Below are 12,184 nucleotides of genomic sequence, written 5' to 3'. Positions count from 1 at the left end.
ACCTGTCAGGCAGCCAGGACCTTGGGAACTGGAGGGGGACTGCTGACCCTGCTAAGTCACCTGGAGGTTTCCACTCACGGAGGCCAGGTGTCCAGACAGCATCCAAGGGAGCCCCTGGGTCGCCTGTTCCAGCCCCACCCCTCAGTTCCCCCACACTGAGCCAGGGGAGAAATCTGGTTTCCTGCCTTAGCTTCTGCTGCCGCCTCATCTCTTCAGCTTTCCTCGCCTTCTCTGCGACCTCCAGAGTCACCATTCCAAAGCAGATCTCAGGGAAGTCAATCAGGACCGCTTTGTGACATTCATAAACTTTTATTCTCTTTCTGTACATATTGGCAATGATCAAGCTTAAGGATGCATGGCCTATGAAATATGCAAAACAGAAATTTACATAAATAATTTATACTTCAGAAAATTAAAGTTGAAAAATATTTTCCACATTATTAGAGTTCACAGTATTTAAAGGAAATCAAGCTTCTCTCTTATATTTCAAACTGTATTGTCTTAGCAGAGGATGGTAAAACCTGACCAGGATAAAACGGTCAAGTTTCGGCTTTTATTCAGTGCACGAGTAGATGCGATTTCTGAATGGGCTCCGCAAGCAAGGGGGCCATGGCGTTTTATCCCACCTCTCTAACGTCCTGAGTGGCTGTGTCCACGGAGGTCCCTGGATGTGGAATGGTTCCAGCTTCACCAAGCCACTCCAGAGTGGACATGTTCAACCAGCGTCTGGCGGTCCGATGCCTTGTTTCCACATGATACTTGTTTACAGCCCTGAACATGGAAACCCTGGCATCTAAACACAGCTGAACACGGGAACACTAATCCAAGGCACTGTGCTACGGGGGTTGCTTTATTGATAGGAAGGCTCGTGGTTGCATAGATTGCTAGCGATTTAGTGTGCAGTAAAATTGAGGCCCCAGGGGCATGGAGTTCGATGAACAAGGGAAGCCGCAGGATGCTCCTCCAGCTGCAGGCCCAGTGCTGTGGGCAGATCCGCGTCCTCTACAGGAGAGGCTTTTGCTCAAAAAGCTGCAGGTCGAGGCGGACCCAGACTTCTCCGGTGGGAACCTCATGCAGCAGCAGCCGGCGGGTCGTGGGGCCCTTGCCATCCTGTTCTGTTCGGATTTTTGCCACTGCAATTTCAGTACGACCCAGGAAATCTGGTGAATAAATGCCATGGGACAGTTCAATATCTTTAAAAACTTAACCTCAGGAAGAGTGAAATAGGGTTTGCAAAACTCTTGAAAGCTCAGGCTAGTGACTTCTGAGACTCCTGGCTATGAGCAGCCATGCCTGGGTGTGTGCTGGGTGACAGCCAACTGTGTGAGACATTGCCAGGGAGGCCTCTGGTGGGACAGGGCTGCACCTGCCTGGTGTGCACCAGGAGCTCAATGTCCACCTTGGCGTGTGAGTGGTAACTGCCCTGGTAAGCTGGTGCAGGCCTGTATCGCTCCACTTGCTGTCCTGAGCACCTGAATTGAGACCCAGGTCCTGGAAAACCTTTCTATCCCCTGCCAGGCCTCACCATTCCTGAACACCTATAGGAGAGGGTTCCGGGACTCTTCCCTTCTACTGAACTGCTGGGTGCTCACGCTCCTTTATCAAACAGCATAATGTCTGTTGCGACCTCCACACACCCTCGTGTACCCTTTGACCCACCCGTAGCTTCCACGTAATCCCTAAGATGGTGACAGTGTGCTGTGAGTACTCTGCACACTGTATTGCTTAGGGAATAATGCCACGGGAAAAGCCAGCTTGTTCAGTCTAGACAGTTTTCCTTTTCTCCGAGATCTTTTCAATCCATGGGAGGAGGTTGGCTTAGCACAAGCAGAACCTGTGGATATGGGTGGGGACTGACCACACTCACCATCTGGGGAAAACTGGTCTCGGTCGAACATGGTGAGACATAGCACGTCTTGGTAAAGGTCCTTGATGAAGAACTGGCAGTTGAAATTCCACTTGGGATTCAGGGTGTCCTGGAGGGTTCTGGTGGTATAGCTCTGAGAGCCCATGCTGACTTCACAGTAGGGGTTGCTCTTTCCTGAACAAAACAGAGCAGGGGCACAGGTGGCACCAGGAAGTGAGATGCATGACTGAGGGTCCCCCTGGGGCAGCTGCAGGAGCCCCAGTAGTCCCAGTAGCCCCAGGAGCTGCTGCTGGGCCCCTGTCTGCCCCGCGCTCTGAGGATGGGTCCCCCATGCTCTGGAGGTGGCTGTTGAGTACGCACAAGGGACTGCTTCAGGCTGAAGACCTGCAGGGAGTGCCTCTCACGGGGCAGTGGTGATAACATGGTCCACCAAACTAGTTCATACAGAGTTGTGCTCGAAAGACTGACTTAAGCTTCGTTGTTTATTGACTTGAGCAACAGACGATGGAGCCAGAACTCCCATCTGCTGCTTTACTCCTTGACTGCCTGCAGTGGCCAAGGGTGGGATGGGCCAAAGCCAGGAGACAGGAACTCAGTTCAGGCCTCTGGTGTGGGTGGCAGGGAAGGAGCACCAAAGCCATCACTGGCTGTCTGCTGGGGGTATACTGGCAGGAAGCTGGAATCAGAAGCAAACCCAGCCATTCAGGTAAGGGGTGTGGGTGCCCAGCCAGCATCTTCACCGCTTGGCCAGACACTGACTTTGAAGAAGCCTCCCGCCATGGCATGTTCAGAGGAGCCGCAGTGCAGGCTGGGGCAGCTACCGTGTCTGTCACGTCAAACAGCACTTACCATTTGGTTTACAGGCTTTCAACTCTGTGGCTTCGATAACGTGCACCATCAGCCGCCCAATGCCTGAAGCCTTTTGAGAGCGGGCTGCAGTGGAGGAAGACAGGTTGTGTTAATCCCTTCTCTGAGAACACAGGTAGTATGGTGACAATGCTAAGTTAAAGACACAGGCTTCTGGTCAACCCCAGCTTCCGCTGCCACTATCTTGTGCCTAGCAGCCCAGCCTTTGGCTGCCCCATGCTGTGTCACCTGCCTGGGATGTCTGGCCTACTGCCTCTGTTTTCTCTTGCCTCCCAACCCGTCTTCCAAGATCCAGGTCCAAGTGCACAAGCACTTACATTACCCTGCGGAGTATCCCATACCCCACTGGGTCAGAAGTCCTGCATCCCGTCTGCATCCTCGGCCAGAGGAGAGCCCCTGAGAAGCATGTGCGCTATTTTACTCCTCCTTGTAGGAGCACCTTAGTTGCCTAGCAAGTAGTAATAGTAATAAAACAAGAAGGCTACTCCAGACTTTCATGTAAATCCCAACTGGCTGAGCTGCCTAATGACATTGCGAAGTGGCTGCTGCTCATCTGACAGATGAGAACAATTGAGGCTCAGCAGGTGCTGAGGTCAGAGCTCTGAGAAGTGAGCTCAATGTCCGAACACGAGCCATCAGCGCCTAAGCCATTTCCCGTGACTCCAATCAGACACAACCATTTCAGGCCATGAGGCAGTTTTACTTAGGGTCTTACTCTACTCTGGAATCTCAAATACTTCCACCACGGAGAGATGAGTCACATTATTTGGGTGAACATAATTTAATGAAGCAGGTTAAGAGTTCAACAACAAGGCAGGTGCTCTGGCGGGTAGTTTTCCCAACTCGGGGGTGAAATACAACTCTCCCTCTGAGGAGCTGCTGCCCCACCACTGCAAACACACACTCAGCTCCCCGGGATTCAGGGCCACCCCAGGGCTGATGCCTCTTCACAGGCCAGGTCAGGCCCACAGAGGAGGCACTAACTAAGGAGCTGGACACACAGCAACACACACCGGTACCCGTGGTAGGTGAAACTCAAGAGTTCTATTGGCATCTTTGGCCAATTAAGAGATCCGTTTGAGTGCCACAAAATGATTCAATCATTTTTTTGCGATTGCAAGCTTTTGAAGCCAAGTGGCAAAAGCTGATTTACACATACCTGTCTGGAGTACACAACAAAATAAGGCAAACCTGAATGAAAAAAAACATAAAGAGCTGCGACTAGAGCAACCAGCCTGTGTGGGAAGACTGGTTGGGGTAGAAGGCTCCCCGGAAAGGAGCTGGGCAGGCGACAGGTGGGGAGGTGCTCAGAGCACAGGGGGTTGCAGGCGGGTGTGGCCTTACTGGAGCTATTCTGGGGAGGCTGGGAAGAATGTGGGCACCTTGACAGTCTCAGGTAGAGGGCAATGGGGGGTAAGGGGCCGCTACAATGACAGTTATAGCTACACTGAGCTGGGTGATCACGTGCCCCATGAACAGTGTGGACAGAGTCATTGAGGGACAAGCCCTGGGCCCTGCAGAGGGTGTGCAATTGCCTGTGACTTGGGGGACCTGGGCAGAAGTAGCTGCAGGACCTCCTGCTCAGGGACAGGGCCCTTCAGTACAAGTTACAGTGGCTGGGGCATCCATGAAGCTATCCTGGAGATGTTGTTTGTCTAGGGCCTGGAGGTGGATCATGTGTCTGTCGGGGGGTGGGCAGCATGCCCAAACAGGCCTGACAGGTAATGGAGGCACTCATGCAGGCAGCGACATAGGCTAGGTCTGGGCAATTCTGTGAAAAGGCTCCTCCAGGGACTCATATGCTAACCCTGGGTGGGAAGCTGAAGAATCCAGGCTAGGGTGAGAGGAGGGGTCTGGGCAGGGAGGACACGTGATGGCAGAGTGGCATCCAGAGGAGCAGGGCTGGCAGCAGTGGCTGGAGCCCCATCACCCATCCTTCAGTGGGTCTGGTCTCCCAGTCTCACAGCAGGACCCAAGGTGCCCCAGCAGGTACCTTGGTAAGCCTTCTCTCGCTTTTTCTTCTCCGTGTCGATGTACTGCTCAGACGCTGCTTTGATCTTCTGCACCCATGCGGTCCTGGGGAGAAGCAAAGTGAGGACCATTGGGGGCTTCCTGCACTCATGATGTGGCCTACGGCCCGGGCACTTCCCTCTTTTTCTAAGCTTAACTTCAGCAGTCCCACTGAGACACCTAACACCTAATGTTATCATGTAACCAAAGCCTCGCCTGCTGAAGGAGGCTGGAGCTGAGGACTTTGGAAGCCAGGTCTGAGACTGCCTGGGGCTGGGGGCACAGAGCAAGCAGGTGGCCTCTGCACAGGGACATGAGGGGAGCTGTGAGGGCTGGAAGGTGCAGTTGTATGAGGCCCCAGTATGGCATGCAGGCTGCTGTGGGGACTGAGGCCTTGGGGCTGCCACTCTGCAGTGGCTGAGGGGAGAGCTGATGGGAGTTGGGAGATGGTCATGGGGTTGAGCTGAGGGTGGGGCTGTCAAGGGGTTGGGGGTGCTTGGGTGCAGGGGAGGTGTGCTCGTGGCAGGGGGTGGCTCCCGGGGCAGGACTGACCTCTCGTTAATGTTGTCTGTGCGGAGGGTGTAGACACGATCGATGTGGGAGATGTGGAAGACAGGTTCATCGCTGGAGGGGTCGGTGGGCAGCTTCACTAGGACTTCATTCAGGAAGATGGGCTGAAAGAGTTGGGGCCAAACCTGTGCTGTGAGTTGGGCTGACCACCACTTGCCCTGGGACATGGCTGTAGGATGGGCCAAGGATAGGTGGCAACGGGCCAGTCTCTGCTATGGCAAAGTAAAACCTGGGGGCAGACTGTGTGTTCCTGCAGCAGGACAGGCGGCCACTGCTATGACAAGCCCCTTCCTTGGTGCATTCATACTGGGTGCCAGCCTCAGGCTGGGTTTCACAGTCAGCACTGGGCTGGACTCAGGCAGGGGCAGGCCTGGGGCTTCCCGTGCCAGGAGGCGGCCAGATGCAAGGCGGGCCTGTGGCCATCGCCATCTGCAGGCTGGGAGGAGAGCCAAGTGGCCCAGCAGCTCCGTCCCTTTGGGAGTGGCACAGGCAGCACCAGCCATGGAGCAAGAGGCAGGGTGAGGCTCGAGGGCAGCCCAGGCTTGGCAAGATGACTGAGGCAGAGGTGAACCTCCGCCAGGGCCCTGGTGCTCGGGCCAGGCCTGTTGTACGCACCGTCTTATACATTTTGAATTGGGCGTTGGACTTGGAGCTGAAGAGCTTCTCAGAGCTGGAGGAGACAGCAAACTGCTTGACCATGTAGGTCAGGAGCAAGAAGTCGTTGAAGAGGAATCCGTGGAGCTCCTTGTTGCTCTTGGTCTTGTACAACTTCCCACTGTGCAGGAGCTTCCGGGGTCCCAGGCAGTTGGTGAGGGAGTTGAAAATCAGTTGCTTAAAGAGAGAAGCAATGTCCCGCACTGAGCTCCAGCACCGTGTGCTGCAGCACCCTGACCAAAGAGGCCCTGTGGACAGGCTAGGGGGGCATGTGGCTGAGGTCATTCAGATCTTCGCACAGACTGTGCCTTCAGACTACTGGCTAGCCCCATTAAAGCTGTGTCTTCCGCCTGTGATATCCTCTATAAGAGGGCCAGGTGCATAGGCTCATTGGCTAATCCTCCCATTCCAAGTGCTGGGATCACATATGGGCACCGGCTTGTGTCCTGGCTGCTCTACTTCCCATCCAGCTCCCTGCTTGTGGCCTGGGAAGGCAATCAAGGGCCACCCAAAGCCTTGGGACCTTGCACCCACGTGGGAGATCTAGAAGAAGCTCCTGGCTTTGGATTGGCTCTACTCTAGCCACTGTGGCCATATGGGAGTGAACCGATGGATGGAAGATCTGTCTGTCTTTCCTTCTCTCTGTAAAACTGCCTTTCCAACAAAAATAAAAAATAAAAAAACAAAAGCCTTCCTTTACAAGAAAGGAGAATGCCCATTGCAGGAGCTGGGTCTTAGGTAGCAGCAGGAGCTGAGGTGTAGACCATCTACACCAGGGGAAGACCTGAATCTGGCTCCCTACCCACCTCAAAGATCCAGTTCAACTGCAGAAGCCTCACCTCCGCAAGACCCTCGCACTGCACATGCACCTGGATCCACTCCAGTCGGTCTGAATTCTCCTTCTCCCGGACTCCCTCGTTGACTTGGGAGCAAAGCTCCTCAGCTCGTTCGAGGGCCAGCTTCAGGGAGGAGTGGTCCACGTGGTTCTCGGGGGTATTCTCCAGGATCTGCAGAAGAGCAGACAGTGCCCTGTGAGCGTGGGGTGCTCCCACCCCGCCGGGCTCCTGACCACATGCCCACCAACACCTGGACTGCTTCCACACATGTGGTGCTTCATGTGGCGTGCAAAACACGAGTCACAGGATGGGGGTTGCATGCCGAGAAGCCCGCAGCCCACATGTTCTTGGGGAGACAGGGAGAGGTCACTTGGTCATGACAGGGTGTGACAAGCACTCCATGGATCACTGCATCTCTAGCTGCTCCCTGACTGGCTCCTGGTCACAGGCATTAGGTTCAAGGGTACTCCCTCCTCTTTCCCCCACCAATTGAAGCCATATTATCTTTAGGGTAAGCCTTCCAAGCTAAGCTGTGTGTAGGCAATTTGCTGAGCAGGAAGAATATTTTGGGGGTCAAGGATCCCTTTGAAATCCCTGATGAAAGTGATGGCAGCCCTGCCATGGGAGTGGTAGCATGGAGGAGAAATGTCTCCAGCCACTCCTGCTACCAGTTAGATGAGAAGGGGCCAGAGGGGACTCTGGATGGACACCCTCCTGCCTCCACAGCCTCTTGCCAGCTGCATCCTGAGTTCTGGGCTTCACTCCAATCTGAGAGGTACACAGTCCCATGTCTATGGCTCTAGGAAACAGCCTGGAAGTCCATGGTTTTTATTTGGTACTTGCTGCCGACAAAACCTGAGCTGGACAGGGCAGATGTGTTTGTTTAGTCTACATTCATTCAGGAATTCAGCTATTCATTTCAGGAATATGCACATTTGGTTTATCACAGTTACCTTGGGTTTTGGGGAGTTGCCCTACAAAACACAATATTGGAATCACATTCTGAGACACACCTGGCCCTAAAGAGCTTGGTGAAAGGGTTGTGGACTTGTGCGAATGGGTCCATTTGGGACAGACACCTGTGGCATGAGGTCTATGCTAAGTTCCCACAGGCCAAAGGGCAAGGAATAGTAAGAGCAACAGTCAAGCATCATTCCTGTTTGCCTTTGTTGATTTTATCAACAAGCCTGACTTCACTCTGGAAGGCCTATTTGTTCAAGAGGCTCACACTGCTTCAATCACACAAAAGGAGGGATGGACATTGAGAAGCAAGCTGTAGCAGATCACAGTGAGGGCCCTGGTGGGCTCTGCAGGGCACACTGCACTGGGGACTCCTGGGACGTCCAGGTAAAGGTGTGTGGCTGGGAGATGCCCTTGGACCTTAGGAAAAAGACTGGAGATGCTGGCTATGCCAGTGGTAGGCTCTGCCCCATCTCTGGGGTGAAGATGGGGCTCCACATCTGGAGACCTAGAGGGGCCTTCGCCCTGCTCGCACAGATACAATGAGATGCTGCGATAACTGGGGAGGCTCATTGGAAGGAACTGGCAGACCAGGTCGGTGGTTTTGGATGATTCCTGTATTTGCCCCAGGGAGGCATCAAGTTCTGCATGCTTGTGTGCGCACTCACATAATGCTGGCCCAGGGGACAGTAGGACATGGCTGTGGTGGCCCATCGCCACGCAGGTAAGCTGGCACATACTGGGGCTCCCTGAGCAGGTGGGTCCAGGACTGCCCCAATCTGAGACTCACACTTCTGATGAGCAGCGGGTAGCGGGTGATTCTCTGCATGGGCTTCAGCAGGAAGCTGGAGAGGGGCATCCCTTTACAGCGGGGATCAGATGCCAGCTTCTGCAAGAGAGTGGGGAGGCTGTGAGGAACTCGCAGAACTAAGGCAAACAGAGGCACCTGCTGTACTCCTGCTGCCAACAATCTCTGAGATTCTAAATTGTGTTTAGTAACTTGAGATCCAAAATAACACCTACCAGGCTGACTTAGGACTATCTCAGCTCCTAGGCCAAGCCCACAGCTGCTCTTGATTCCGTGCTAGCAGCCTGCAGAAATGTGCTTTCCTCTGCTTCTAGAACCATTCTCGTGGCCATCTGACAGCCCACTGGCTTTCATCCAAAGGTGCCTTGATCTCAACATACCTCTAATACAGTCCTCATCCTCCCTTGTAATCACCATCGCTTCTCCCTCTACCCATCAGGGCTAGTGGCACCAGTCTGCCCTGCCCTACTCCATGGCGCTCTTGTCTCTGGTTCCTGAAGGGTTCCAGATTCCCCCAGCTCTGCACACCGACTGTTCTTACCTCAGTAGGAGCCATCACCATGGTCGCTGAGCACCTATTACATGCCAGCTAATGGGTGTGTGATCCTTGCCTGGCATAGTCCCTGCTGCTGCCTCTTCATGTGGCTGGTTCCCACTGGCACTGCAGATTCAGGACAAGCTTCCCTTTGTCAGACTCTCCCTTGGGACTTGGGGGACCCTCTTCTGGCCACTTTGGACACATACCACCCGAGCACCAGGTGTTATGGCAGACATGTATATTCCAGGTGTCTGTATAGCCCCAGGCTATTACTGCTGGGGGCCCAAGCAACCCATCCCTTGTTCTACCTGTACCGGGTGGCAGCTGAAACTCTAGGATGGTTGCTTCCAATGAATAAAACACATCTGTTACAGTTTATCAAAGCCTTATTCTACCGCTGGACCTTAAGACTGTCTCTCTCTGGGGTTTTAGATGTTCTTATGCCTACAGATGGTGCTATCACTAGCATTCTTCTCATTTCTATATTTTTTGAACTTTGGTAAATAAGATTTTGGAGCACAGCTAAGATGACATTTTGGCTCTTTAAATTTTTCAAAAGTTTGAAAACATTTCCTGATTTTATTCGAAAGCACACATGCGGAGCAAGAGAAATGGAGACAGAGTGCTCCACTGGTCCACTTGTCCAAAAATCACTTACGGCATGACTCCTCCACCTGTGTTACCTGGTGCAGAGCTGCTTTGACCAGAGGTAGCCAGAGGGGGCCACGGGAAGGAGGGACAGTGTCCTGGGGAAAGCCTGGCCAACAGGAAGCATGTCCATGGCTTCACTCCCCCCAGTCCCTATGACAAACAGCCCGGAATTCCCTCCAGGCCTCAGATGTGGGTGGCAGGGACCCAAGTACTGGGGCCGTCACCCAAAGCTTGGGCCTTCCAGGAGGATGGACACCAGAGCAGAGTCAGGACTCAAATCAAGGGAAGGGGGGCACAGGTGTCCCAAGCTTTTGCTCATACCACATTTTCTACCAGATTTTCTTTTTTTGGACAAGTGATCAGAAAACTCTGTCAGTTTCCTCTGGAAACTGATGCAGATGCCTTCTCCACTGAGCAGAGCACCTGCTGGGCCACTGTCCGTGGCTGCGTCCAGATCAGAGGCAGCGCTGTGCCTCCAGCAGATTCCCACCAGGCCCTGCAGGCAGTTACCTTTAGAAACTCTTTGAAGTCTGCGTCCTCGTCTGTCTTCTGCTGCAACAAGGCCGCTCCGTTGAGCTGGCAGCTGCAGAAGCGGATGTAGGCCTGCATGTGGGCCAGCTCGGCCGCCAGGATGTCCCCAATCATCTGCACGGGCATCTTCTCGCCACCCGTCTTCTTGCGCACCCGCAGGGCCCTGCGAACAGCACAGCCTCACCTTCGGCTTCGGAGGGAGCATCCGGGCCGGCTGCTGGGGAGACCCACAGGATGTGTCCTGGGGACTTCCCCAGGAGCCTCCGGCCCTGGCAGAGAGAGGTGGGTGCAAGAGGATGCAGCATGGGCCCCTAATGGCATTGCTGGCCATGTCTGCCCATCACAGAAAAGGAAGACGGTCCTTGAGAATTTAGTTTGCCCAAGTTCTTAACAAAGTTTCCTCGAAAAAAAAAAAGGAACCTCGAACTCATTCCTAATGGAACGAAGAAGGAAACAGGAAACTTGCAGTCTACTCTGGGAGGAGAGAGTGCAGGTACCACAGGGACCAGCTGCGTGGGGGACATGGTCTCGGGGGAGAGCTGCCAGGCCCTGGGTAGACCCACAGGTGGCCCTAGTGGTCAGTCTGTGCAGCACTCAGACTGGAGTCACCATCCCCACACCCTATGACATGGTGCACCGGGGGATTGTGGGAGCAGGCCAGGCAGCTCCTCCATCTGGGACCCTACATGAACACACTGTGTCATGATTGTATTGGTTCAAACACAGTGTTCTCTCTGTTCTGTTTCTTTGCTTTCCTCAGCGCTCACATGTTTTGGAGTTTCAGGGGACTCATTAGATGATTTAAGGAGCCAAGGGAGCAGAGAACAGTGAAGAGGTTGCTTTATCAAGTGGCCCCTCAGGGTTCTGGCCCTGGGAAATGTGGGGGAGGGTGCTCATGACTCACTTGAGCAGTTTTGTGTTGGACATGATGAGCTCCTTCCAGTTGACAAAGATCAAGGTCATTTCTCCTTCTGTGAGAAGGTTGGACTCCACCATCCGTTTCTGGAAAACCTAAAATTCAAAGCAGAGAAAAAACCTTGCATGTGAATACACAAGTCTGCGTGTTTTCTACATCATACAGGGTCTTCCATAAGCTGCAACTAAGAAGATTGTGGTAATAGTGAGTAAACATACTGATGACTGCTGGACTTGAAGTTCAACATCCCTGGGCTGCCATGGTGGTATAGTAGGCTAAGCCTTCAGTGTCAGCATCCCATATGGGTGCTGACTCGTGTCCGAGTACCACTTCTGATCCACCTCCCTGCTTATGGCCTGAGAAATCAGCAGAGGATAACCCAAGTCCTTGGACTCCTGCACCCATGTGGGAGACCCCGAAGAAGCTTCTGAGTTTCAGCTTTAAACAGGCCCAAATCTGGCCATTGTGGCCATTTGGGGAGTGAACCAGCAGATGTGGGATCTCTCTCTGTCTCTCTCTTTCTCTGTAGCTTTTTCAAGCAAAAATAAAATAAACCTTAAATTTTGTTTTGTTTTGTTTTTAAGAAATGGAACATCCCCCATCTTCTTGCTGTTTGGGCTCCCAGCTTAGCTGGTTCTAAGGACAGATTCCAGTAATCTCATGAAGAGGGAGCTCTCTTCCCTCTCATGGAGAAGCTGTGAAAGGGCTACAGAACAGCCGCATGCTGTAGGTGCCTGTGAAGCTGGGAGGGTGCGTCTTGTTATGCTGAGCACCCCGGAGCTCTGACAACAGTGTGTAGGATGCTCAATGACAGACATGGCGTGACAGCTTATGTAACTCTAAGACTGGAAACAGGCAGGTTGCAGGCTCAGGTTGGCAGGGCATTGGGGAGCCCCACCACTCTGCCTCTGTGCATCAGCCTGGCAGGACTCTGGGACTCCAGGAGCCTGGCATGGGCATGTGGGCACATGGGGAG

General features: G+C 53.5%; 2 protein-coding genes across 3 annotated transcripts in view; one reads left to right on the top strand and one right to left on the bottom strand.

Annotated features, from left to right (window-relative positions):
* The window catches only part of UBXN2A (UBX domain protein 2A), a 208,826-nt gene that overhangs the window by 159,563 nt on the left and 37,079 nt on the right, over positions 1 to 12,184 (top strand). The gene's annotated exons all lie outside the window — the stretch shown is intronic.
* ITSN2 (intersectin 2) overlaps positions 290 to 12,184 on the bottom strand; it is a 148,264-nt gene continuing 136,369 nt past the window's right edge. The window contains exons 31-40 of the mRNA XM_058668221.1: positions 11,197 to 11,303; positions 10,272 to 10,455; positions 8,555 to 8,653; positions 6,808 to 6,975; positions 5,930 to 6,145; positions 5,297 to 5,418; positions 4,728 to 4,810; positions 2,717 to 2,800; positions 1,868 to 2,041; positions 290 to 1,160 (exon numbers count right to left, since the gene is read on the bottom strand). Coding sequence (XP_058524204.1) covers positions 1,003 to 1,160; positions 1,868 to 2,041; positions 2,717 to 2,800; positions 4,728 to 4,810; positions 5,297 to 5,418; positions 5,930 to 6,145; positions 6,808 to 6,975; positions 8,555 to 8,653; positions 10,272 to 10,455; positions 11,197 to 11,303 — 1,395 coding nt within the window. The 3' untranslated portion in view covers positions 290 to 1,002. The remainder of the gene's footprint in view (positions 1,161 to 1,867; positions 2,042 to 2,716; positions 2,801 to 4,727; positions 4,811 to 5,296; positions 5,419 to 5,929; positions 6,146 to 6,807; positions 6,976 to 8,554; positions 8,654 to 10,271; positions 10,456 to 11,196; positions 11,304 to 12,184) is intronic.

The sequence above is a fragment of the Ochotona princeps genome, chromosome 8, assembly GCF_030435755.1.
Source record: "Ochotona princeps isolate mOchPri1 chromosome 8, mOchPri1.hap1, whole genome shotgun sequence".
Classification (NCBI taxonomy): Eukaryota; Metazoa; Chordata; class Mammalia; order Lagomorpha; family Ochotonidae; genus Ochotona; species Ochotona princeps.
Note: the sequence above shows the minus strand (reverse complement) of the source record. Positions and strands in the feature narration are given on the sequence as shown.